Source organism: Triticum urartu, chromosome 7A, assembly GCF_056163025.1.
Source record: "Triticum urartu cultivar PI428250 chromosome 7A, HENAU_Tu73, whole genome shotgun sequence".
NCBI classification, from domain to species: domain Eukaryota; kingdom Viridiplantae; phylum Streptophyta; class Magnoliopsida; order Poales; family Poaceae; genus Triticum; species Triticum urartu.
The window spans coordinates 711,451,003-711,476,963 of NC_141879.1; the positions used below are offsets into that span (position 1 = coordinate 711,451,003).

Genomic DNA, 25,961 nt, shown 5'->3' on the forward strand with positions numbered 1-25,961 from the left:
AATAATGTAATGCGAGGGATAAGAGTTTGTGATGGGTACTTGGTATGTCTTGACTTGTGCGTAGACTCCCCGGCAACGGCGCCAGAAATGGCTCGTTGTCGGGTGTCAAATCTTGACTTGACTTGGCGCGAATCTCCCTGGCAACGGCGCCAGAAATCCTTCTTGCTACCTCTTGAGCACTGCGTTGGTTTTCCCTTGAAGAGGAAAGGGTGATGCGGTAAAGTTGCGTAAGTATTTCCCTCAGTTTTTGAGAACCAAGGTATCAATCCAGTAGGAGATCACGCTCGATTCCCATGCACCTACACAAACAAATAAGAACCTCACAGCCAACGTGATAAAGGGGTTGTCAATCCCTTCACAGTCACTTACGAGAGTGAGATCTGATAGATATGATAAGATAATATTTTTGGTATTTTTATGATAAAGAGAAATAAAGATGCAAAGAGCTGAAAGAGCTACCAACTAGTTGCTCTCTGACACTAAGTAGGCAATCCATATTTGGCTCTTCAAACGCTAGTTATTACAGTTTTTGCAAACCGGTGCCTGCAGCACCCCCCTCTCCTACGACTGGGCCGACCCATGTATCTGCTTTTTTCTGCTTAGCTCAAAAAAGGGGCGCCCGCGAGAGCTCGAACTCACGATTTGCTACTTTTACGCCAAGGACTGCAATCACTAAGCCATAGAACGGCAAGTGATTTATAACTTCTTTCCTTGTCTTTATTTCCCTCTTCAGTCGCGGGAAGCTTCCCAAACCAGTTTTTCGGTTCGCTGGCCATATTCCGGCATGGTTTATTTGGGTTTTTATTTTTCTTTTTTCTTTCATTCTTTTTTTGGTTTTTTCTTCAAAATCAAGGATTGTTTTATTTTTGGTGTTTAAAAAAAATGATGAACTTTTTTCCAAATACGGTGAACTCTTTTTCAAATTCGATGAGCTTTTTTCAAAATTGGTGATTTTTTTCAAATTCTATGTACTATTTTCATAAACCTTTTTCAGAATGGATGAACTTTTTTCAAATTTGATGAATATTTTTCAAAATTGATGACTATTTTGAATTTGATGAACTTTTTTTTCAAATTCGATGAACTTTTTTCAACTCGATGAACTGTCTTATTAATCGATAAACTTTTTCCAAAATTTATGAACTTTTTCCCATATTCAATGAATTTTTTTTCAAATCCAATGAATTTTTTAAAAAATTGTGATTTTTCCCAATTCGATGAACTATATTTCTAATTTAAGAAAAATCGTTTTTTCTTTTCAAATTTGATAAACTATTTTTCAAAATCGAGGAACATTTTTCAAATTCGATGAACTTTTTTAAAATTCAAGAATATTTTTTAAAATTTGTTGAATTTTATAAAATTCTGTGAGCATTTTTGAAATCACGATGATTTTCAAAATTTTGCCAATCTTTTTCCTTTTTCATTTTTTAAATCAACAGACTGGTCAACCTCGACCAATCAAACTACACTCGAAGTGACTAGGGAGTTGACCGGTGAAGCGACCGCTCACCTTACATGGGCCGGCCCAAGAGTAGACAGCCGCAAGCACCAACTACCTTTTCAGGTGCTTAAGGCGCCGAACCAGAGCTCCCCACTAAGTTGAGTTAAAGGCAGTAATATCAACGCAAAAAGAAAAACTTAAAGGCGGTAATAAAATATGAGGGTATTTTTGGTTCATTCTACTTATCGTATGCTCGTGGATTCAAAGAGGAGGAGAGAGGATTGGTTGGAAAATCAGGAGAGTTATTCTGATACAAGAGCCCAACACTATAGCTCCACCACTGACACTAAGTAGGTAATCCCTATTTGGCGCTTGGTTATTACTGTTTCTGCAAACCGGCGCCTGCAGCGTGCTGCCCTCTACTATGACTGGGCCGACCCATGTATCTGCTTTTTTCTACCTAGCACAAAAAGGTGCGCCGGCGAGAGCTCGGACTCATGATCTGCTCCTTCTACACCAAGGACCGCAACCACTAAGCCATAAAATGACTAGTTATTTATAACTTCTTCCCTTCTCTTTTTTCCTTCTTCAGTCGTGGGAGTTCCTTCGGTTTTGGGAAGCTTCGAAAAGTTGTTTTTTTCGGTTCGCTGGTCATTTTCCGGTGTGGTTTTATTTGGTTTTTCTTTTTCTTTTTTCCTTTTGTTCTTTTTTGGTTTTTTAATTCATGTTTTTTTTTCAAAATCAAGATTTTTTCTTTTTGGGGTTAAAAAAAGATGAACTTTTTTTCCAAATATGACGAACTCTTTTTCAGGTTTGATTTGTTTTTTCTCAAAGTTGATGATTTTTTTCAAATTCGATGATTTTTTTTTCAAAATCAATGAACTTTTTTTTTCAAATTCGATGAACTTTTTCCAAATTCAATGAACTTTTTTCAAAATTGATGATTTTTTTCAAATTCAATAAACTTTTTTCATAATTCCTGCAGATATTGATTGAAAGCTTGTTTCAATTTTCAAAATTGATGAGAAGGGAACAAAATGGGATAAACTTTTTTCAAAATTGATGAACTTTTTTGCAAATTCAATGAACTATTTTCATAGTCGATGAACTACTCTCAAAATTGATAAACTGTTTTTCATATTCGATGTTTTTTCAAAATTGATGACTTTTTTTTTCAAATTCGATGAACTATATTTTGAATTTAAGAAAAATGGACGTACTTTTTTCAAAATCGATGAACTATTTTTCAAAATCTATGATTGTTGAGCATTTTTGAATTCACGATTTTTTGCCATTATTTTCTCTTTTTTGTTTTTCAAGTCAACAGTTGACCAGTCAACTGATTAACCGCGACCAGTCAAACTACTCTCGAAGCGACTAGGGAGTGGACCGGTGAAGCGATCGCTCGCCTTACACGGGCCAGCCCAAGAGCAGGCGGCTATGAGCTCCAGCTACCTATTCAGGCGCTTAAGGCGGTAATATCAACGCAAAAAAGGAAACTTAAAGGCGGTAATAAAATACGTGGGTATTTTTGGTTCGTTCTACTTATCATATGCTTGTGGATTCAAAGAGGAGAGAGGATTGGTTGAAAAATCGGGGGAGTTGTTCTGATACAAGAGCTTCACAACAACATTGGCAGAAAGCTATGGAGATTGGCAAAGAATTCTATCTCGACGGAAGAATTACTAAGGCTGCGACATATTGCAGATGATGACACTTCTTTTGTGTGCAACTCGGCAGACGATTCATGGCGTCATGCCTTGATTAACCGTCGGTTGTCCAAGTGTGATTGGGCTTTGATGGATGAGGATTTACTGTAGCACAAGTTAGCATGCAATCATGAAGATGCAAAACTATGGCTGTCCATCATGCAGGATTCCGTCAGTGAGCAAGAGTTTACAAGGATCCTAGTTACTCTATTGGCAGAAGACATGAAAGGAGGATGTTGTAGTTCCAAGACCCTTTAGTTATTCATGAAGCAAGAGAAGCAAATGACCTTGCTAGGGCCTCGGTTTCTTTGGCCACTGGTCATTATTTCTGGTTATCCACCACTCCTGATGTTTTATTTGTACCGGATGTTATTGTCGTTTAAACAAAGTGTGGTGGTGACCCCTTAAAAAAAACTTAAAGGCGGGGTAATACAACAATGCCAACCTGTTTCTGGCTGAACCAAAACTCCTAATTCGTCACTTCAAAAAATATTCTAGAAAAAACCCCCTACTCCATATTAAGAGCAAGACCAACCAACGCATCCATGGTGGATCCGTCCTCTGCTTTCTTCTCACGTTGTTTCCTCATGTATCGCTCAACGTTGCATCCGGTAAAAGCGAGCCCGAAGGCTGTTATCATGTTTTGGTACTTGAAGTCGGCTCGCATGAACACCCTTACACCGTCGTCCAACGACAGCTCGCTCGCACCCCTCGCCGCGTCCACTTCTGGCCCGAGACCTACCGATTGGACTGGTGGCGGATGACCCTACAATGTTTCAAGGAAATCAGAGAGTGTTTCTTTTTATTTCCTCCGCAAAAAGGAAAAAAAGAAGAAAAGAGCTCCGGTCGGTTGAAGATCATGGCATGGGATGAGACGCGAACCTGAGGAACGTGGCTGGTGGAGAAGAGACGAGGACGAGGAGCTAGCGGTGGCGCCGGGCGGCGGGCGAGGATCCCGCGGTGCAGGAGACGCCGGAGCACGGACGCCAACATGTTGTCTGGCGCGTGATCTCCTGAACTTCTTGTTCTGTAGGCGTGATCTTCCTTCTTGCCCTGAGGGCAAAATACGCTGCTCGAGAAATTAGATAGGGAGTGCCTGGAACTCATTCGAATGAGAAATAAAATGGTCTCAGTCGAATGACGTGGGTGATGACGTTGCACGTTATTTGTCGCAGGCCGATCACCTGGCAGACCGAGACAGGCTCCTCTCTCCCCCGCACAATTGGGTTGAAAACTTCTCCCTTGTTGGTTGTTGGTTGTGGGCCTTTGTGTTGTGGGCCTTTTTTGGGTTGTGGGAAAGGTTGTGGGCTTTTTTGGGTTGTCACGAGAAAACATAAAGAGCCCGGGATACACACAAAGAGAGAAAGCTGCTCTGCTTTTCTCGATCACTTTTTCTTCCCAGGTGATCTCCCATGTCCCTAGGGTAAACCTAGCCCCCCAACCCCCCCAAAGACACATCCCTCGTCCCTCTTCTTCCACCTCCCCAACCCTCCACGCCGCCACCCCCAACCTTTCCCCTCTAATCTATCAAAATTAAGGAGATGAACTCACTCAATTTGCTCAAAAACAGCAGAAAACTTTGAAGAACTCTGAAAAAGTTGGAGGAGAGAGAAGAAATACAGGGGAAGCTGCTCATGGATGCATGGAGAGGTCCAGGAGCAGACAACACTCACCAGGGTATGTTCCTCCTCCTCCCCCCAGATCTAGTTCTGCTTTGTGTTGATCCTTACACAGGAAATCGAGTAGAACATTCAAGACTTAGAAAAATAGGGGAAAAGAATTGATTTTCGTTGTGAATAAAATAGACAAGGGTTGTTTTTTACAGAAAAAAGTTGTGAACAGAAATGTCCATACATGACAATTTTTGCTTTGCTTGCAGCTATATTTGATGCATATGGAGCTTATCTTCATGGTTCTCAGGTTAGTGTCCTGAAAAACAGAAAAGTGATGATTGTTATCAAACTAAAAATGAATTTTGCACTTTGCTTTGCCTAAAAAGAGTCTCTGAAACTACACAATGCAGGGCACCCATATAAGCCAGCAACAACAATGGTTAAGTTCTGCTTCTCTGAATCAAATACCATATCATGCATACCCCTGGATGCAACACCCAGTGTATGTTGCTGCTGATGACAATACAATGCATGGGAATGATCAAAACAATGTAATGCATACATCTCTCTTTTGTAGCTACAATAATGTTGACAGCACAGAGGTATTTCCACCTTGCCAAAAAAAACTGTCTTTAAATAGTCTGAAAACACTGTTGTGCGCAGGTGAGCTTTCATACAAACCTGAGGGGAGACACTTCAAAGGGAAAGTCCACTCAAATGTCTCCACCACTCCAACACCTTGTAAGTATTTTGCGAAAAAAATTCTGTCGTGACCAATAGAAGGGGGAAAAAGGCACCAAGACTTTGCTGATATTTTTCATAAAAAATGAATGAATGTGCAGGTAGATACCATGGTGCATGATGCTCCCATATCATACATGCAGCCGCTCCTTGCTGCTGAACAAGAGGTTCTTTGCCCATCCACCTCCCCCTAACAGACTTGTCATATATGTTGATGTATAGTAGTAAAATTAATTCTTTTGACATAGAATCCCAAAAAATGTATAGTAATAAAATGTACTCTTTCAATGATATGTATGTGCACAAAGAATAAACTGCTGTTGTCAGCAGTACAAAATCGACAAAAAAGTAACTGAATGGTGTTTTTACTTTTCAGGGGGCTAGATACGGATCCTCACAATCGCAAGAAGATCACCTAGTCCGTACTGAGGTAGGTTTTTTGGATATATGTGTGCATGTTGGGTAGAACTATGGAAAATTCTCTGATTGTTCTTTGTTTTTCTGGAAAAAAAACTGCAGAATGATATGTACATGATAACTGGGCGATATGGGAGATCATCCGAAGATACAGCCCGGCCTGATGCTCGTTCTGCAGATCAGTGTTTGTCTCAACTTGATACACAACGTGAAGAAGAGGTGGAACCTTTTGTTGACAACCATTTTACAGAAAGCTTGAATGATTTGAACTGGGACAGAGATATGGAGATGGATGGAGGAAACAAAAACTGCTTGATAGATTCAACTGATAATCCTTCTGACAGTGATTCTGAGGATGATCTTCCTCCAACGTTGTTGCAAAGAAGCTCTGATATGACTGCTGTAACTGCTGGACAACAAGAAAATAGTGGTGCAGCTGATGAAGTTGAACAATTGACACATGAAGATATACTGATTTTCCTTGAAAATGACAGTATAGTTGCTGCCCAGAGTTCTAGTCAGGAAGTGCGTAGCCATCACGTACCCCTTGTGAACATGGTCTTTGATACGGAGGATGCAGCTTACACCTTTTACAATGAATATGCCTCAATTGCTGGATTTTCTGTGAAGAAGGCAGCCCGCTTTTGTGGCAAGAAACAAGGTGGCAGTGCATCAACTCGGCTAACTTTCAAGTGCAATCGGTCAGGAAAAGTAATTGATGAAGAAGAACAAGAGAATAGGAGGAAGAAACGACGTGAGACAAGGCAACAGAAAACAGGACAAGAGCCCTATCGGAACGCGAGGAAGAAAAAAGCAAACACCATTGCAATAACAGGGTGTAAAGCTCAGCTCATTGTCGTGAAGAAGGATGAGAAGTGGGTGATAACAACCATAAACCTAGAACACAACCATGATTTGAGTCCTCACACAGAAGTGAAATACCTTCGTTCTCATAAGCACATGACGGAGGAGGAGAAGCTCCTAATCCAAACATTCAATACTGTGAAGCTACCAACAAGAAAAATAATGGCAATCCTAAGTTACTTGAGAGGTGGAAACACTCCTTATACCAAAAAGCATGTCAGCAATGTTAGGACAGCCATTGGCAAAGAGAGCAATCAAAATGACATGATGCAGGTGCTAACATATTTCAGGAAGAGACAAGCTAAAGATCCACAATTTTACTATGCGTTCAAGACAGCTAAAGTCTCTGATGAAGCAAGTAAAGTTTTGTGCATTTTCTGGGCTGACGGGTATTCTAGGAAGATGTACGAGCTGTACGGAGACTGCCTCAGCTTTGACACAACATTTAAGACAAACAGATACAACCTTCCATTTGCTCCCTTTGTTGGAATCACAGGACATGGCCAAAACTGTTTGTTTGCTTGCTCTATCATTGAGAATGAAACAGCTGACACCTTCCAATGGTTGTTTGAGACGTTCTTGCATTGCATGGGTGGCAAATATCCATCCACAATCATCACAGATGAGGATGCTGGGATGAAGACAGCTATCCCTCTAGTTTTCCCCCATATCTGCCACAGACGTTGTTTGTTTCATATTAAAAAGAAGGCTGAGGAAAAATGTACTAGGACTTTTGCTGCAAATAAAACCCTGCATGATGATTTCAGTGACATCATACACAACTCTCTGACGGTGACTGAGTTTGAGAACTTGTGGACACAGATGCTCCAGAAATACAACATTGGGCATGTGAAGTATTTCCAAATCATGTGGAAGAAAAGGAAAAGGTTTGTCCCTGTGTATTTCAAGAAGAACTTCTTCCCCTTCATTCACTCTACTGCACTTAGTGAAGGCACCAATGCCATATTCAAGGACAACATCACGTCAACTCACAACGTGATAAGCTTCCTACAAGAGTACCAGAAGATTTCAGAAACTATACAAGATAAGGAGCGGGAGCAAGACTCTATCACTACAACAACTTCGCCAACATTGTGGGCATGAAGTGAACTTGAGTTGCAAGCTGCAAAAATGTACAACCGAAAGATATTTTACAGATTCCAACAACAGATAAAGTTTGTGTTGAATTTGCATGTTGAAGAGGTTGAGAGAAATGTGAAATATGAAGTTTACAAGAGACCAATGCTAGCTGAAAAAGATTTCAGAACAAGAAGATTTATTGTGATTGTGAACATGCAGCAACAGGAGTTCAGTTGTATTTGTGGGAAATTTCAGAAGGATGGCATTGTGTGCAGCCATGTCTTGAGAGTACTTTCTCATCTCAACATGTCTATGCTGCTAGAGAAATATTACATAGACAGGTGGAGGCCAAAAAATACAAAGGACATACGGGACATCCGTTTCAATGTTCCTTTGGAACTGACTGCTGGAAGTCAACACTTAAGGTATACCTTGCTCTCCAACAGGCTCAATGAGATGGCCTCAGATGGTGCATCAACAAACAGAAAATATCTATATGTTGTAGCAGGAAGTGAAAGGGTGCAACAGAGGTTGGATGAGATGACTAAAGAAGATGAACTTGCAGAAGCACAACAAGCAAATATTGACAAGGACACAACAGAGTTTGATGTAGGACCGCATCCTGATGGCTATGGGGACAATCTTCAGGATCCTGATGTTGCAGTATCAAAAGGGCGTCCACAAAAAGGACGTTACAAAACTTTCATGGAAGGTTTACTATCTAAACAGAAAGTCACATGCAGTCGTTGTGGGGAGCCTGATCACTATAAAAATAGTTGTACGGCAAGACCTGAAGATATCGATTTGGCTCACAAAGAAAAAGTCAGCCGCAAACATGTCTCAGGTTTCCCAGAAAAAAACTTTTTCTTTTCAGTGTTAGCAAGTATTTTTCAGCATAAAAACTGGACTTGTACTTCATATGATTGATTTTGATGAATTGTTTATGCCCTAAAATTTTTGCAGCCTCTGCTGGGACATCTACAGAGAAGCAGCCAGCTCATGCAAAACCGAGCAAGAAGGCGAGAAAAGGAAACTGAGAAACTGGGTGCTACAAGTTCAAGAAGGCATTGGTTTGGTTTTTTGATTGTCCCTGCGAGCACTGAAAAAAATGTAAAAATGAGCCAAGTGTGGTCCTCGTTCTGCCAATGAACAGAAACCAAAGAAAAGAACTATATGATGGTTCATGGATGATAGCACTTTTGCTATACTATTTTAAGAAAAATGCTGATGTTTCTATCTTTTATTTGTACTGTGAAAAAAACTAGGGAAAAAATGTTTCCCGTGGGGGTAGCGACACTTACATTACCCCAGTTGGTTACTTAAGGTTCTTGATCCACTTTTTTGCTTGTGCTATTTAGCTAGCTTCTGTCCAGTAAGAATTTTGAAAACCTGCACAAAAGAAAGAAGGAGGAGAAGTGATAGAAACAAGAGGAGAAAAAACATGAAAGAAAATGTTCTGGTTAATATCTAGGCGGGGGAGAAAAATCAAACTTTAAAAAATAAAAAATAATCATAAAAATGCTTAAGAACCGATGTTTGATATTGATCTGAAAGCAACATTATACACATGGGATTGTTTTCTGGTTAATGACCAGTTTCTAAAACTATGCATATGACGGTAAAAAAAATCCTTGAGGCCAAAATACACGCACTGCTTTACATTTTGGATTCGCTTTCAGGTAAGAAAAGGAAAAAAAAGAAAATAGAAAAAAATTGTATCGTTCCTCCATGTACACTGGAAATTTTGTCGTCTCGTTAACTTTTGGGATTGTTTTTCATCATCTTGCTGAAGAACCTTCTAGTATTGTTCTTCCATGTATGACAGAAATATTCTAGTTGATTGACCTGCTTGCCCATGTGAGGATGTACAAAAAAATGAACTAGTTAGAAACCTTAAAATGAGAGACAAGAAAAAGGATATTTGTTTACAGTTGCAAACGCAAAAAAACATGACAGATGGGAAAAATAGGGGAAAAGATATACAGTTCTGTATCACAAGTCCTTGACAAGTGTCTTTGCTTCATCTATTTCGTTGTGAGTGCTGAATAGTAGATCAACAGCAAGTCTCACGCGCGCATCTGGAACATCTTTTGATTGGAATACTGTCTGCAGCGGGTTCCTGGCTCGATAATTTTGCATCTTGTTTATTGTGAAAATTCCACAATCATCGCTATTTCGGGGGGGGGGGGGGGGGTGAGAAAAAGGAAAAACCAAGAGATGAGGAAAAACAACTTAAAAACATTAGAGCGAATAAAAATATAGTTGATATTTCATATGAAAAAATGGTATTGGAAAAAGTTGTTTATGATTTACCTCCCTACTTGTTTCGGTAATACTGGATATGCTGTTTGATATTGATTGAACCGCATGTTTCTCAGGTTAGCATCACGCCACGCTTTGATAAAGTTTGTTATCTGAAAAAAAATCATATAATAAGACAACGAAATCTTGGGGGAAGAGAGAAGAAAATAAAATTCTCTTGATTTTCTTTAAAAAGGAAGGATGCATAACCATCATGTTCTTGATGTTCGTGTGGTACTCGCTGTTTTCTGCGTACTTTGAGTCAAGGAATATGAACTGTCGTGCTTTCAAGTCGACGAGGAAGACGAACCAATGATCCTCATGAAGAGTAGGAAAGAACAACTATAACGAACAAGAAGAAAAAATAAAAATGTAGATGGAATTCAAGAAACCATAACTCAATGACTTCAAAAGTGTTTTGATGAGCAAAAAATGGCTTGAGACATTACTTCATTGCTCAGCTCTAGTCGTCTTGCTTTCCCTGCTCCGTGGAAGCTCCTTAGAACTTTATCTTTGAAAGATAGTCTCCCCACTTCAGTCCTCCACTTCTCCAAAAAGTACTCCTATTACAAACAAACAAAAAGAAAAGAAAGATAAAATTAAAGTTTCAACTAAAAAAGCGAGAGATAAACAAACATCAAAACAAGATTGTATTGGAACTCACTGCCGCCGTGTGGAAAAAGTAGTGCCTCTGGGATGTTCTGGGGTGGTTATCTCTGAATAATTTTCGACAATATGCATTGATGACATATGACTCCACCCACCCTGATGGTTTGAATGAATTGCCTAGTTGTTCCAATGATACCCTACATTTATCAATCTCAATTGCCCAGTAGTCCCTGCATTTTCATGATTTGTCCGCAGAAAAATGTCAGTGCAAGGGGGGAACTGCTATATACAATTCAAATGCACAAAAACAAGGAAGAAAAAAAAACACACACACGAACAACTCAACAAAAATTCGGTGGTCTGGGAGGGAAAAAAGTGTCCTAACCCTTTGTAGTAATTATTCTCGCTTAGGAGTAAGATGTTGTGATATAGATGAAGTTCGTATTCCATGATGGGCCCCCTGTCTTGGTCATAAGGCGAGCACAAAAATTTGCTTGGTTGTACTACCCTTTTAGGTGGTATATTTTCTTTGCCCCTAGAGCTGCTTGTACTCCCTAAGAAGAGTCTGGTGTTATAGTGCTCATCTGATCTATCAACTAAGTTACTGCAGGACTATTTGAAAGGACTTTGACTGAGGATTTGGACCTCTGGTGATGCCTGGAAAAATTCAACAAATAAAAAAAAATATAAGTATGAAACTATGGACATTCTGGGATCTTTTCTTTTGGACTTCAGCTTTTAAGCAAAACAACACAAAGAAGAAGAAAACACTTACACTGTTATGATCCAAGAACGTTATAGGGTTATCCTCTGTCCCATCTAAATTGCATTCAATGTTAGCTCTTTCTGGGAACAGAATTCTCCCTGTCATTGTGGCTTCTGAGAAAAAATGCTGTATCAAAAAATGAAAAAAGAAAGAAATATGAGAAAACCAAAGAAATGTGCCTAGGAAAACTGTTAATGTAGAAAAAAAATCAAAAAAATGGGGATAAAAAAAGAAAAATGTACTTTGGTGCGTGGGGGTCTGGTAGTCGTTGTCTTGTAAGTTGTGTTCCTATTCCTAGGAGAATAGCATGTATGCGGCTCGTTCCACTCATTTCGAATGCTTGTGTTTGGTGATGTCTGTATCATTTTAGAAGCAAGAGAAAATCAAAGACCATGAATAAAAAAAATGAGAAACATCTCATAAGAAAACAGAAACTGCTCAGCAGCAAAATGCAGAGAAAAAAAATAACCAGGTCAATTATTCCTCCGTCTGGTGAAGTGCATCTTTGTCCAACACTTTGTTGCTGTTGCGCGCAATGTACAGAAAACTGTTGACACAAAAAGGACACGGGATGAAGGTGTTGTTTGAAACCAACAAGGCAGAAAATTATATTTTTCTAAAAAAAGTGATTAAATAAAGAAATATTGAAAAGGTAAAAAGAAGATGAAACCTCGCAGCTCTTGATCTCTTGCTCTTGATGGTAGTTGCCTGATTCCTTTTCTTTCAATGTCTGGTGAACAATGATTTTCTTTGCATTCTGATTATTGACGCACCAAAGAAAACGAGTTAAAGACATAAAGTGTCTACACTAGTAACATATAACACATGGGGGCATATATTTTGATTTGATGAGGCTCCTTTCCTACGTTTTGCCCACCTCAATTTTTTCGTTATATTCCTTTGTTGTCATGTGCACAGGACGCCATAGCTCAGGCTCAGTTATTTCATTCCCTCAGTCATCCATATCTTCGAGTATACGACAAGTTGGCGTGTCATCATCATAGAAAAAGTACTTTTGCCTTGCTTTATCCAAGTAATCAATTCAGGATTCGTCTTCGTTTCCTATAGGATTATCTATGACATGCTTATTTGCTTCATGGTCATTTGCGTCATCCTCATCTATATTTGAGAAGCAAATGATGATCATCAGCTCCAAAAAAATGAAACAAAATTGAATAGTTGTTGCTGGTTTCTTCAGTTTTGAACAGAAAATTGATGCAAAGGAAAAAGGATCATCAAAAAAGATAAAGGTACCTGCAGCTAATGTGACATTTATGTCGAAATCTATTTTGCTGCAGGACCCCTTCTGTTGCTGGTTGATCACGTTGGTGTCGTCTTTTTGCTGTCAAGAAACAAATAACAAGGAGCATGGGATGTTAAAAAATAACAAAAGTAGTAAAAAGAAAAAGAAAGATGTTAAGTAACAAGTAGCTAGTTAAAACTTCTTACTTGGGAGATATGTTCATTACTGGATGTCTTTTGGCTCATGAAACCGGAAAAACTTGATGCATTTCCTTTCCCAGCTTCTTTGCTCTGAATTTGAGGTAACAAAGCAGTGTTGTCTGGTAGAAGTAAGTACTCAAAACTTGTCGTGCTCGCTGCTCTTGTTTCATTGATCTTCGCTTCTAGCACCTTGTCCTGCACTGTAACCTTGTTTTCTCTTCCTAGTCCATCTTCGATGCTGACTTCTTGGGGTGCTTTCACTGCCTCTGTATCATATTTGCTTGTGTTCACTTGATCTTGAATTTCTTCTTGTGTGTTTATTGTCTCTTTGTTGTTGTGTTCTTGAAATTCTTCATTACCCTTGCCCATTTGATTCTGAAAAATGTGGGAGGTAAGTAGCAAGAGTTTTAAAAACGGACAATAAAAAGGGAAAAAGAACATGGGAATATATCCTAAAAAGAGTACAGTAAAAAGATTCATGAACTTACATATGCATCTTCTAACTTTGAGCTCCCAATAACATCAACCCCTTCATCACTCTTTCCTTGGAATACTTCTTGCTCATGGCTCATTCTTTCAGTTTCAATTGAAGCAGGTGATTGTTCGCTGATTTGTTTCACCCTCTTAGTCCTTCGAAGTAGAGTCGTCGTTCCTACAAAAGGGAGCATAATTATAGAAAATAAAAAAGAGAAAAAATTAAATGAGTAGAAGGCCTGTCCAAATAGAATTAAAAAACAAATAACAGTGCTTTAAACACATGGTTGTAAAAAACGGGTTTCTATTTTGCAAACAATAGGATATTTATCGTCATCTTCTTCATAATCTCCATCTGAGTTTACTTTTACAGTAGATCCTGACCAGTGTTGGTTGCTCACTGTATTATGGCTCTTCTCGGATGACTCAAGTTTCAAAGTTTTCTCTGAATTGCCATTTCTTGATGTCACTAATTCCAGGGTCTTTAAAAGCAAATTCTTTGCTTTCATGCAAGTGCTTACGTTTTCATCTTTCATGTAAAACTGGAATGATGTGTATATCTCTTCTTTCACCTGATACATGTGAAGAAACAAAAAAGTGAGAAAATGATGAAATGAAAAAAATCATAAATGCATGCAGAAAAAGAAAAAAAGATTAGGGGGGAACCTCCTCGGGAAGAGAATTCCCCGCTGTTCTGTCAATAGCAGCCCTTAAGTTTGAGTTCTTCGTTGTGCTGGCCCAACTAAATGACTCTTGAGCATAGCATGTTTCAGATTCATCTTTTATCTACATGTGTAAAAAAAGACCAAAGTAAAAGAAATTAAAGTTCTCTTAAATTGACCCTGGCCCAACAGAATATCTGCTATTCTGTTCTCTGTCGTTACATTAGAAACAGAGAATACAAACAAAGATAGAAATAAGTATAGATGAGAAAAACTTACTTTACTTGGTCTGTACATGCCATTTTGGTCTATGAGCATATCACTGAAATTTTTGACAAGACTGCCTTTCCATAGACATATCCTTGGCATGATTGATGGTACTTGTATTGCTCCAAAGTCTGTGAAGTCAAGGAAGCGGACCTTGGGAAAAGAAAAAAAAGAATAACAGATGTCAACTTGTTTTGATGAAAAAAAGGAAAAGAAAGGAAAAAGGAAGACACAAAAACTATAAAATAGAAAAAGAAAAGAAAATGTACCGCTAGTTGGTATATGCAGCCTCCTAGTGTCAATGTCAAGCGGTTTTGCTTCGTCTTCTCTTTTTGATACTTCCTAATAGCTTGCAACAGCCACATGTGAGTGAACTTGCACCAATTTAGGTTTCTGATTTTACTGACATCTATTAGTGATCCCATATACTTGGTGCTTGGTTTAGTGTTTGAAGTTGGGCACAACACGGTTGACAGGGCAACAATCAGGAAACAACGAATGAGCTGTTCGTCAGACAACTCTTCTCGTTCAATAATCTTGTTGCCAAAAAACTTTATTGTGGGCACTTCTGTGAGCCCGAAAAATGCAAGGAACTCTGACTTCCCTGCATCGTCGACCATGCTAATGTTGATGTCCCCTGCCGGAATGCCAAAAACATGCAGGACACCCAGTGCATTCAGTGGTATGCGCTTCTTGTTGATGAAAATTGCTTCATCGTCAACAATGACCTTGTCTGCTATCCACTGAGAAAATGGCCTAGGCACAAGACAATCATCTAACTCCAGCATGTAACCAAAACCAGTAGACCTGATTAAGTCCACTTTGTTCTTGCTCTTGCAAATGCTATTCGCGACCTCGGAGAAATATGGTATGCTGCACCTAGTATATGCTTTACATACTGCATCGCCAAAATCATCATGTGAAGTCGCTTCAGTTAGTCTTGGTCTCTGTGTACATCAAAAGGGGGAAATTAAAAAGTTTCACCCAAACAAAAAACAGAGTTATAAATGAATAAAATTGAAGTAGTATGTGACATAGAAATGATTACACACATGATAAATGAATTACGCGTGACAAGGATAACTAAAGTCTACCTTTTTGCTCCCCTTTCGTACAATGGTCCGTCTTTGCTTCCTTTTAAAGCTCTTCACAATCTGATATAGTGATAAAAATAAGTACAAAAAATCATTGTGAGTAAAAACAAAAATATATATATAAGAGGAACTTTGAATGTACAAAAAAAGAAAAGCTGAAGAAATGCAGGGGGTGGAGGAGGGGGGATGACTTCACCAAATTTTTTACTCCAGCATAAAGTAGGTCGTTGGACACATCGGTTTCAGTTAGGTCATCATTCCCATGGTACTGTTCGCTTTCGACATCCACTGTATCTTCGTCAATCTTGAAGGTTTGACTTGCAGTTGTGTCATTCTTCTCTTTATCAACTGTTGGGCCCTCGGGTTGATCGATGCGTCCCTTATTCTCTTCATCATCTCCTTTAACATCCTGATCATGTGTTTTACCAACACAAAAAAATAACAAAAAAAGAAAAAAGGATGATTAGGCTACATATATATATATATAATAATAAAAAACACAGCTGCTCTGTCAGTGTGCCATAATGGTAGAAAAACACAGTTGCTCAGTTCATCTACTACTACCGGCTACTAGTAACACTGACGTGAGCGTAACCATCAAATTATTCCCCTTATGTCGACGCATCCCGCAGGCTCCACATGTACTCTTCTATTTTGATCGGTGTCCAAAAAACTAGCTTACATTCAGTTACTGACAAAACCCCAAAAAAAACGCAGGACCTTCTAGTGATTTTGGGCTTGTCTCCCGCGATTCTAACCTCTTCCTCAAAGCTGAATTCAGAAAAAAAGCATGTATCCTTTTGCATAGGAAAAATGATGATTAGGGTACAAAAATACAGAAACAAACAATAACTACTGCTGAAGATTTTGTGCACATCCCCTGTAGTCATGAACATTCAACGGATAAAAACTGGGCGTAAATACTGATGAACAACAAACAAACTTTGTTGAACTACCACAAATTATCTCTCTTATTTTGTCAAGAGGAAGACCGCCCCAACTTGATTATAGTTCCAAAAAGGACTCTTTATATGACTCTGTACATCCCATGGAGTGAGAGAAAAAAGTTACTGAGTTTCCCAAGCTGTTGAACACACATATGCAGCAAAGTGTGTGTCCTGCATGACTTTCGAATGCTCTGTACCCACAGAATCAAAACTGAAAAACCAAAAAATACCCATATCGATTGACTACATAGTAGGCGCATCTACCTATGCCTGATTTGAACAAGAAAAAAAAATCTAAATCTCCTGTAGACGAAAATGAACATGTGGATTAACAATGGTGATTTTGGTGCCTAACACACAACCGCGCCCCCACGCAGAACACAGGAATAATCCCCTGGGCATCCTGCTATTTTGGCAAATCTCTGTTGCGATTCAAACCTCTCAGTACATGATAGTCACCGTAACCGCAAAATTCGTGAAAGCTAGAGGCAAATCTGAGGTTATAGACGGAGGGATTTGACCTCGGCACACAGCTGTGGGCCGGATTTGGTACGGCGGCGGGGGGCTGGGGAGGAGGGGGTCGGGGGGTAGGAAGGAACCTGCTCCTCTGCGCGTGGCGACCCTGGATCCTTGCCCTCGCCGCCGGGCATCTCGACGCCGGCGATTCCGGCCGCAGCAAACCTTGGATGAGCGGGCTCCCGTGATTGAGCGCTTGGGTTCGGGCGGTTGCAACAACAACAATATCAAAACCTGACAAAAAAAGAACCGAAATCGGCGCCGACAGCCCTCCGCCCCAACCCCGGTTGCGCTTGGGCGTGCTGGGTTGCGATTGCGCTTGGGTTGGGGCAGTTCCAACTACAATAAAAAACTCTTAAAATAAGTAAAAGAAATGGAACCAATTTCATCGGCGCTGACAGCCCTCCGCCCTGACCCCCGGTTGCGCTTGGGTGTGTTGAGTTGCGATTGCGCTCGGGTTGGGGCGGTTGCAACAACAAACAAAAAGAACCCCAATCAAAAGAAAAAATGGAACCGATTTCATCAGCGCCGACAGCCCTCCCCGCCCCGACCCCCGGTTGCGGTCACGTTATATGTCTTGCAATTGCGCTTGGGTGTGTTAAGTTGCGATTGCGCTCGGGTTGGTGCGGTTGCAACAACAAACAAAAAGAACCCTAAACAAAAAGAAAAAACGGAACCAATTTCATCGGCGCTGACAGCCCTCCGCCTCAACCCCCGGTTGCGCTTGGGTGTGCTGGGTTGCGATTGCGCTTGGGTTGGGGCAGTTCCAACAACAATAAAAAAACCTAAAAATAAGTAAAAGAAATGGAACCAATTTCATCGGCGCCGACAGCCCTCCGCCCCGACCCCCGGTTGCGCTTGGGTGTGTTGAGTTGCGATTGCGCTCGGGTTGGTGCGGTTGCAACAACAAACAAAAAGAACCCTAAACAAAAAGAAAAACGTAACCGATTTCATCGGTGCCGACAGCCCTCCGCCCCGACCCCCGGTTGCGCTTGGGTGTGTTGAGTTGCGATTGCGCTTGGGTTGGGGCGGTTGCAACTAGAAACAAAAAAGAATCCCAAACAAAAGAAAAAATGGAACCGATTTCATCGGCGCCCACAGGCTTTCGCCCTGATCCCCAATTGCATTCACGTTATACGTCTTGCAATTGCGCTTGGGTGTGCTAAGTTGCGATTGCACTCGGGTCGGGGCGGTTGCAACTACAAAGAAAAAAACCAACAAATAAAAGAAATGGAACCGATCTCATCGACGCCGACAATCCCCCGCCCCGACCCCTGGTTGCGGTGACGTTATATGTCTTGCAATTGCGCTTGGGTGTGCTGACTTGCAATTGCGCTCGGGTTGGGGCGGTTGCAACTACAAAAAAAACTCCTAAACAAAAAAAAAATGGAACCGATCCCATCGATGCCGACAGCCCTCCGCCCCGACCCCCGGTTGTGGTCACGTTATATGTCTTGCAATTGCGCTTGGGTGTGCTAAATTGCGATTGCGCTCGGGTCGGGCCGGTTGCAACTTCAAAGAAAAAAAACCAACAATAAATAAAAAAATGGAACCGATCCCATCGATGCCGACAGCCCTCCGCCCCGACCCCAGGATTTCTGACGGTTGGAAAAGTGAATGAGACCAATCTATTTCTCATTCTAATGAGTTTTAGCAAATCCGAATTAGATATACGTCTTATACTACGGACCGAGGGAGTATAATAATATTTCTATCCGCGTCGATGGACTCTCGGACTCGAACCTACGTGCCGACTAGGTATCCAGGTACAGCACCTCATCAGCTAGCTACTTCATCGATGGACTCTCGGACTCGTACCTATGTGCCGACAAGGCAGTACAATTGCAATTCCAACTGAATCTAAACTATTCTACCAGAACTAAAATTTCACATCTATACATTGAGTAAAGGTATAGGGTTCCTTTGCCTCCCGCCAGGGCGCCGCCGCCAGTTCACCTCGTCTCTAGAGGCCCTAGAGCCATGTCGGCGTGCTGGCGGGAAGGCTCTGTTTTCATAAGTGCTTTTGAGTTTAATTAAGTTTTGTGTTCCATTTAAAAAGACGAGACGGCGGCGGCTACTGGAAGATGGAATAAGATTCTTCCTGCCTAGCCCCCGTCATGGTGGCGTATCTAGCACCGTCGGTGGGCATGTCGAGGTCTGTCTCCGGCGGATCTGCCTTTGATGGATTTGCTCGGATCTAATCGTAGTTCATCTATGTTTGCGTTTCTTCCGGTTGGATCTTTGCGATCTAAGCTACTCTTCATGGCAGCGGTTACTGTTCTGCTGCGCTGGTCATATCGGGCCTTAGCCCGACGACATTCTAACTGTCTACTACAAGAAGTTTTGCCCGGCTCTAGCGAGGGAGGGGCTATGACGGTGACGCGCCTTCGGGTCACATTAGTGCTTGCACTCGTCGCTAGGTGGTCTACGGATCTGGATGTAATTTTTATTATTTCTGGTGTTCGTTGTACTGGCATGATTGAAGATAAATAGATTTAAAGTTTTCTCGTGTAAAAAAACAAAACACTTAGTAAAGGTACATTTACCCTTTTAGATGGATCTAGAAGCATGGCACGCTAAACACTAAGTTCATTTCGACGGATCCAAGAAATAAGAAAACACAGAGGAAGGGTTTGGAGGGATGAAATATGATCGTTAGCACTAGTAGAAAAAGGGTCAAACGTGAAGCACATTAGTGCCGGTTTGTAAAAAAACCCGGCACTAATGTGATCAATAGTGCCGGTTCGAATGACTATGCATTAGTGCCGGTTCGTAATGAACCTTTAGTACCGGTTCGTGCCACGAACCGGTACTAAAGGGGTGGTGGCAGGCTGGCGTCAGACCAGGGCCCCACGAGCCCCTTTAGTGACGGTTTGTGACACAAACCGGTACTAAAGGTCTAACCTATAGTACCGGTTTGCGTCACCAACCGGCACTACAGAGTCTTAACCTATAGTCCCGGTTGAAGACACAAACCGGCACTATAGGGCAATTTTCAAACTCTACCCCCCCTGTGTATCGCCATTTCAGTTTTGAAAAAATCAAAAGAAAATGATAAAAACTTCAAAAAATAAAATCCTTCGACAAGTAGTTATATTACTACATCTACTAGTTAGGAAAATTTGAAAACTTAAAGTTGGACATGTTTTGCAAAAAGTGTAGGGAAAATGTAAAACAACTATAACTTTTGCATACGATGTAGGAAAAAATGGTATAATATATCAAAAAAATCAGCACAAAAACTGAAAACTAAAAAACCAAAAAAAATACTCAAATCGATTGACTACATAGTAGGCACATCTACCTATGCCTGATTTGAACAAGAAAAAAATCTAAATCTCCTGTCGACGAAAATGAACATGTGGATTAACAATGGGGATTTTGGTGCCTAACAAACAACCGCGCCCCCACGCAGAACACAGGAATAATCCCCTGGGCATCCTGCTATTTTGGGCATCCTGCTATTTTGGCAAATCTCTGTTGCGATTCAAACCTCTCAGTACATGATAGTCACCGTAACCACATAATTCGTGAAAGCTAGAGGCGAATCTGAGGTTATAGACGGAGGGATTTGACCTCGGCACACAGCTGCAGGCCGGATTTGGTACGGCGGCGGGGGGCTGGGGAGGAGGAGGTCGGGGGGTAGGAAGGAACCTGCTCCTCTGCGCGTGGCGACCCTAGATCCTTGCCCTTGCCGCTGGGCATCTCGACGCCGGTGACTCCGGCCGCAGCAAACCTTGGATGAGCGGGCTCCCGTGATGGACCTTCTCTCGTCCCTCCCCTGTCTTCCTCTACTTCTATCTGATTTGAAACAGTAACCACACCCACCAAAAATGAGGACGTCTCTTTGGAAAAGAGACGTTAAAGGAGGGGCCACCTGCCATAGACTTTAGGATAAAGAAAAAGGAAGAACGATATACAAGAACTAGTGGCTTTATTACTATTTTCATCCTTAGAAAATGATTACATATGTGTGTGAAAAAAACTATATAACTATGATATATGAAAAAAATATTGACTACTAACAACCATCTAAAAAACGCTAAAAACAACAGACGACCTGTAAAAAATGATTAAACATAGTTTTTGCCGTCACTGACAAAACACTGCCCTTGACCTCCCGGATGTGGTCACATTATACATCTAGCAGGTGCACTTGGTTGTGTTGAGTTGCAGTTGCGGTCGAATTGTGGTGATTGCAACTACTAAAAAAAGAACTGATTTCATCTGCGCCCATATCCGTCCACCCCGATCCTCGGTCATGGTCGCAATAGATGTTCCGCAGTTACGCTTGGGTGTGTTGAGTTTGCGATTGCACAGAGGATGGGGCGGTGATTCCCATCATCACCGACAAACCGTCCCGACCCCCGATTGTGCTTGGGTGTGTTGAGTTGCGATTGCGCTCGGGTTGGGGAGGTTGCAACTACCAAAAAACTAACAAAAAAAATACAAAAATGAAAACAAAGAACCGAATTTGGCACCGACAGCCCTCCGCCCCAACCCCGGTTGTGCTTGGGTGTGCTGGGTTGCGATTGCGCTTGGGTTGTGTTGAGTTGCGGTCACGTTATGTGTCTTGCAAATTGCGCTTGGGGTGTGTTGAGTGGCGATTGCGCTCGGGTTGGGGCGGTTGCAACTACAAACAAAAAGAACCCTAAACAAAAGAAAAACGGAACCGATTTCATCGGCGCCGATAGCCCTCCGCCCCGACCCCGGCTGCATTTGGGTGTGCTGGGTTGCGATTGAGCGCTTGGGTTCGGGCGGTTGCAACAACAACAATATCAAAACCTGACAAAAAAAGAACCAAAATCGGCGCCGACAGCCCTCCGCCCCAACCCCGGTTGCGCTTGGGCGTGCTGGGTTGCGATTGCGCTTGGGTTGGGGCAGTTCCAACTACAAAAAAAAACCCTTAAAATAAGTAAAAGAAATGGAACCAATTTCATCGGCGCCGACAGCCCTCCGCCTCGACCCCCGGTTGCGCTTGGGTGTGTTGAGTTGCGATTGCGCTCGGGTTGGGGCGGTTGCAACAACAAACAAAAAGAACCCCAATCAAAAGAAAAAATGGAACCAATTTCATCAGCGCCGACAGCCCTCCCCGCCCCGACCCCCGGTTGCGGTCACGTTATATGTCTTGCAATTGCGCTTGGGTGTGTTAAGTTGCGATTGTGCTCGGGTTGGTGCGGTTGCAACAACAAACAAAAAAAACCCTAAACAAAAAGAAAAATGGAATCGATTTCATCGGCGCCGACATCCCTCCGCCCCGACCCCCGGTTGCGCTTGGGTGTGCTGGGTTGCGATTGCGCTTGGGTTGGGGCAGTTCCAACTACAATAAAAAACCTAAAAATAAGTAAAAGAAATGGAACCAATTTCATCGGCGCCGACAGCCCTCCGCCCCGACCCCCGGTTGCGCTTGGGTGTGTTGAGTTGCGGTTGCGCTCGTGTTGGTGCGGTTGCAACAACAAACAAAAAGAACACTAAACAAAAAGAAAAACGTAACCGATTTCATCGGCGCCGACAGCCCTCCGCCCCAACCCTCGGTTGTGCTTGGGTGTGTTGAGTTGCGATTGCGCTTGGGTTGGGGCGGTTGCAACTAGAAACAAAAAAGAATCCCAAACAAAAGGAAAAATGGAACCGATTTCATCGGCGCCCACAGCCTTTCGCCCTGATCCCCAATTGCATTCACGTTATACGTCTTACAATTGCGCTTGGGTGTGCTAAGTTGCGATTGCAGTCGGGTCGGGGCGGTTGCAACTACAAAGAAAAAAAACAACAAATAAAAAAATGGAACCGATCTCAGCGACGCCGACAATCCCCCGCCCCGACCCCTAGTTGCGGTGACGTTATATGTCTTGCAATTGCGCTTGGGTGTGGTGACTTGCAATTGCGCACGGGTTGAGGCGGTTGCAACTACAAGCAAAAAAAGTCCTAAACAAAAAAATGGAACCGATCCCATCGATGCCGACAGCCCTCCGCCCCGACCCCCGGTTGCGGTCACGTTATATGTCTTGCAATTGCGCTTGGGTGTGCTAAGTTGCGATTGCGCTCGGGTTGGGGCGGTTGCAACTTCAAAGAAAAAAAACCAACAATAAATAAAAAAAGGGAGCCGGGTCGCGAGCCGAACGGCGCACACACGTCGCTACGAAGCTCTCCATGTTGACAAACACGAATCGCTGCGCGGCTGGATCCGACGGTTGGAAAAGTGAATGAGACCAATCTATTTCTCAGTCGAATGAGTTTTAGCAAATCCGAATTAGATATACGTCTTATACTACAGACCGAGGGAGTATAATAATATTTCTATCCGCGTCGATGGACTCTCGGACTCGAACCTACGTGCCGACTAGGTATCCAGGTACACCACCTCATGAGCTAGCTACTTCGTCGATGGACTCTTGGACTCGTACCTACGTGCCGACAAGGCAGTACAGTTGCAATTCCAACTGAATCTAAACTATTCTACCAGAACTAAAATTTCACATCTAAACATTGAGTAAAGGTATAGGGTTCCTTTGCCTCCTGCCGGGGCGCCGCCGCCAGTTCGCCTCGTCTCCGGAGGCCTTAGAGCCATGTCGGCATGCCGACGGGAAGGCTCCGTTTTCAAAAGTGCTTTTGAGTTTAATTAAGGTTTGTGTTCCGTTTAAAAAGATGAGACGGCGGCGACTACTTGAAGATGGAATAAGATTCTTCCTGCCTAGCCCCCGTCATGGTGGCGTATCTAGCACCGTCGGTGGGCATGTCGAGGTCTGTCTCCGGCGGATTTGCCTTTGATGGATTTGCTCAGATCTAATCGTAATTCGTCTACGTTTGCGTTTCTTCCGGTTGGATCTTTGCGATCTAAGCTACTCTTCATGGCAACGGTTACTATTCTGCTGTGCTGGTCATATGGGGCCTTAGCCCGACGACATTCTAACTGTCTACTACAAGAAGTTTTGCCCGGCTCTAGCGAGGGAGGGGCTATGACGGCGACGCGCCTTCGGGTCACATTAGTGCTTGCACTCGTCGCTAGGTGGTCTACGGATCTGGATGTAATTTTTATTATTTCTGGTGTTCGTTGTACTGGCATGATTGAAGATAAATAGATTGAAAGTTTTCTTGCGCAAAAAAACAAAACACTTAGTAAAGGTACATTTACCCTTTTAGATGGATCTAGAAGCATGGTACGCTAAACGCTAAGATCATTTCGACGGATCCAAGAAATAAGAAAACACAGAGGAAGGGTTTGGAGGGATGAAATATGATCGTTAGCACTAGTAGAAAAAGGGTCAAACGTGAAACACATTGGTGCCGGTTTGTAAAAAAACCGGCACTAATGTGATCAATAGTGCCGGTTCGAATGGCTATGCATTAGTGCCGGTTCGTAATGAACCTTTAGTACTGGTTCGTGCCACGAACCGGTACTAAAGGGGTGGTGGCAGGCTGGCATCAGGCCAGGGCCCCACGAGCCCCTTTAGTGACGGTTTGTGACACAAACCGGTACTAAAGGTCTAACCTATAGTACCGGTTTGCGTCACCAACTGGCACTATAGAGTCTTAACCTATAGCCCCGGTTGAAGACACAAACCGGCACTATAGGGCAATTTTCAAACTCTACCCCACCCGTGTATCGTCATTTCAGTTTTGAAAAAATCAAAAGAAAATGATAAAAACTTCAAAAAATAAAATCCTTCGAGAGGTAGTTATATTACTACATCTACTAGTTAGGAAAATTTGAAAACTTAAATTTGGACATGTTTTCCAAAAAGTGTAGGAAAATGTAAAATGGCTATAACTTTTGCATACGATGTCGGAAAAAAACGTATAATATATCAAAAAATTCAGCACGAAAACTGAAAACTAAAAAACGAAAAAATACCCAAATCGATTGACTACATAGTAGGCGCATCTACCTATGCCTGATTTGAACAAGAAAAAAAATCTAAATCTCCTGTAGACGAAAATGAACATGTGGATTAACAATGGGGATTTTGGTGCCTAACACACAACCGCGCCCCCACGCAGAACACAGGAATAATCCCCTGGGTATCCTGCTATTTTGGCAAATCTCTGTTGCGATTCAAACCTCTCAGTACATGATAGTCACCGTAACCACATAATTCGTGAAAGCTAGAGGCGAATATGAGGTTATAGACGGAGGGATTTGACCTCGGCACACAGCTGCGGGCCGGATTTGGTACGGCGGCGGGGGGCTGGGGAGGAGGGGGTCGGGGGGTAGGAAGGAACCTGCTCCTCTGCGTGTGGCGACCCTGGATCCTTGCCCTCGCCGCCGGGCATCTCGACACCGGCAACTCCGGCCACAGCAAACCTTGGATGAGCGGGCTCCCGTGATGGACCTTCTCTCGTCACTCCCCTGTCTTCCTCTTCTTCTATCTCATTTGAAACAGTAACCACACTCACCAAAAATGAGGACGGCTCTTTGGAAAAGAGACGTTAAAGGAGGGGCCACCTGCCATAGACATTTGGATAAAGAAAAAGGAAGAACGATATACAAGAACTAGTGGCTTTATTACTATTTTCATCCTTAGAAAATGATTACATATGTGTGTGAAAAAAACTATATAACTATGATATATGAAAAAAATATTAACTACTAACAACCATCTAAAAAATGCTAAAAACAACAGACGACCTGTAAAAAATGATTAAACACAGTTTTCGCCGTCACTAACAAAACACTGCCCTTGACCCCCCGGATGTGGTCACATTATACATCTTGCAGGTGCACTTGGTTGTGTTGAGTTGCAGTTGCGGTCGAATTGTGGCGATTGCAACTACTAAAAAAAGAACTGATTTCATCTGCGCCCATATCCGTCCGCCCCGACCCTCGGTCATGGTCGCAATAGATGTTCCGCAGTTATGCTTGGTTGTGTTGAGTTTGCGATTGCACTGAGGATGGGGCGGTGATTCCCATCATCACCGACAAACCGTCCCGACCCCCGGTTGTGCTTGGGTGTGTTGAGTTGCGATTGCGCTCGGGTTGGGGAGGTTGCAACTACCAAAAAACTAATAAAAAATACAAA

The 25,961-nt window shown here is 42.2% G+C and overlaps 4 protein-coding genes and 1 long non-coding RNA gene across 10 annotated transcripts in view; 2 read left to right on the forward strand and 3 right to left on the reverse strand.

Annotated features, from left to right (window-relative positions):
• Positions 1 to 3,452: 3,452 nt before the first annotated feature.
• LOC125523874 (uncharacterized) lies at positions 3,453 to 5,518 on the reverse strand. 2 transcript variants are annotated; one of them, XR_007290469.2, is made up of 4 exons: positions 5,448 to 5,518; positions 5,008 to 5,082; positions 4,036 to 4,878; positions 3,453 to 3,919 (listed from the first exon to the last, which is right to left on the reverse strand). It is a non-coding gene; the product is annotated as an uncharacterized LOC125523874 (long non-coding RNA). The 2 variants fall into 2 exon arrangements; XR_007290468.2 differs by having other exon boundaries at positions 4,036 to 5,082.
• LOC125523873 (protein FAR1-RELATED SEQUENCE 5-like) lies at positions 4,696 to 7,892 on the forward strand. The gene is made up of 7 exons (XM_048688936.2): positions 4,696 to 4,830; positions 5,033 to 5,073; positions 5,177 to 5,317; positions 5,430 to 5,507; positions 5,609 to 5,674; positions 5,884 to 5,937; positions 6,027 to 7,892. Exons 1-7 carry the CDS (start codon positions 4,788 to 4,790, stop codon positions 7,890 to 7,892), a joined length of 2,289 nt encoding a protein of 762 aa, XP_048544893.2. The 5' UTR covers positions 4,696 to 4,787.
• Positions 7,893 to 7,919: 27 nt separating this feature from the next.
• On the forward strand, positions 7,920 to 9,006 carry LOC147961951 (uncharacterized). Its single transcript, XM_087536916.1, has 2 exons — positions 7,920 to 8,712; positions 8,832 to 9,006. Exons 1-2 carry the CDS (start codon positions 7,920 to 7,922, stop codon positions 8,903 to 8,905), a joined length of 867 nt encoding a protein of 288 aa, XP_087393042.1. The 3' UTR covers positions 8,906 to 9,006.
• A 372-nt stretch (positions 9,007 to 9,378) lies between these two features.
• Positions 9,379 to 25,961, reverse strand: part of LOC125524667 (uncharacterized) — a 61,324-nt gene continuing 44,741 nt past the window's right edge. For 2 of the 3 annotated variants that reach the window (XM_087536909.1, XM_087536912.1), the window contains 15 exons: positions 13,476 to 13,639; positions 12,994 to 13,362; positions 12,799 to 12,886; positions 12,422 to 12,663; positions 12,215 to 12,301; positions 12,014 to 12,091; positions 11,787 to 11,900; positions 11,554 to 11,670; positions 11,164 to 11,435; positions 10,834 to 11,008; positions 10,619 to 10,732; positions 10,380 to 10,511; positions 10,182 to 10,282; positions 9,852 to 10,038; positions 9,379 to 9,713 (listed from right to left, as the gene is read on the reverse strand). In XM_087536909.1, coding sequence (XP_087393035.1) covers positions 12,587 to 12,663; positions 12,799 to 12,886; positions 12,994 to 13,362; positions 13,476 to 13,639 — 698 coding nt within the window. In that variant the 3' untranslated portion in view covers positions 9,379 to 9,713; positions 9,852 to 10,038; positions 10,182 to 10,282; ... (7 more) ...; positions 12,215 to 12,301; positions 12,422 to 12,586. The remainder of the gene's footprint in view (positions 9,714 to 9,851; positions 10,039 to 10,181; positions 10,283 to 10,379; positions 10,512 to 10,618; positions 10,733 to 10,833; positions 11,009 to 11,163; positions 11,436 to 11,553; positions 11,671 to 11,786; positions 11,901 to 12,013; positions 12,092 to 12,214; positions 12,302 to 12,421; positions 12,664 to 12,798; positions 12,887 to 12,993; positions 13,363 to 13,475; positions 13,640 to 25,961) is intronic. The other variant, XM_087536911.1, reaches the window with a different exon arrangement.
• On the reverse strand, positions 13,722 to 20,733 carry LOC147961952 (uncharacterized). 3 transcript variants are annotated; one of them, XM_087536913.1, is made up of 8 exons: positions 20,684 to 20,733; positions 17,031 to 17,112; positions 15,681 to 15,893; positions 15,485 to 15,544; positions 14,660 to 15,337; positions 14,403 to 14,543; positions 14,128 to 14,247; positions 13,722 to 14,033 (listed from the first exon to the last, which is right to left on the reverse strand). In XM_087536913.1, exons 2-8 carry the CDS (start codon positions 17,079 to 17,081, stop codon positions 13,737 to 13,739), a joined length of 1,560 nt encoding a protein of 519 aa, XP_087393039.1. In that variant the 5' UTR covers positions 17,082 to 17,112; positions 20,684 to 20,733; the 3' UTR covers positions 13,722 to 13,736. The 3 variants fall into 3 exon arrangements, with proteins under 3 accessions (XP_087393039.1, XP_087393040.1, XP_087393041.1); XM_087536914.1 differs by lacking the exons at positions 14,128 to 14,247; positions 20,684 to 20,733 and having other exon boundaries at positions 17,031 to 17,270; XM_087536915.1 differs by lacking the exons at positions 13,722 to 14,033; positions 20,684 to 20,733 and having other exon boundaries at positions 14,408 to 14,543; positions 17,031 to 17,270.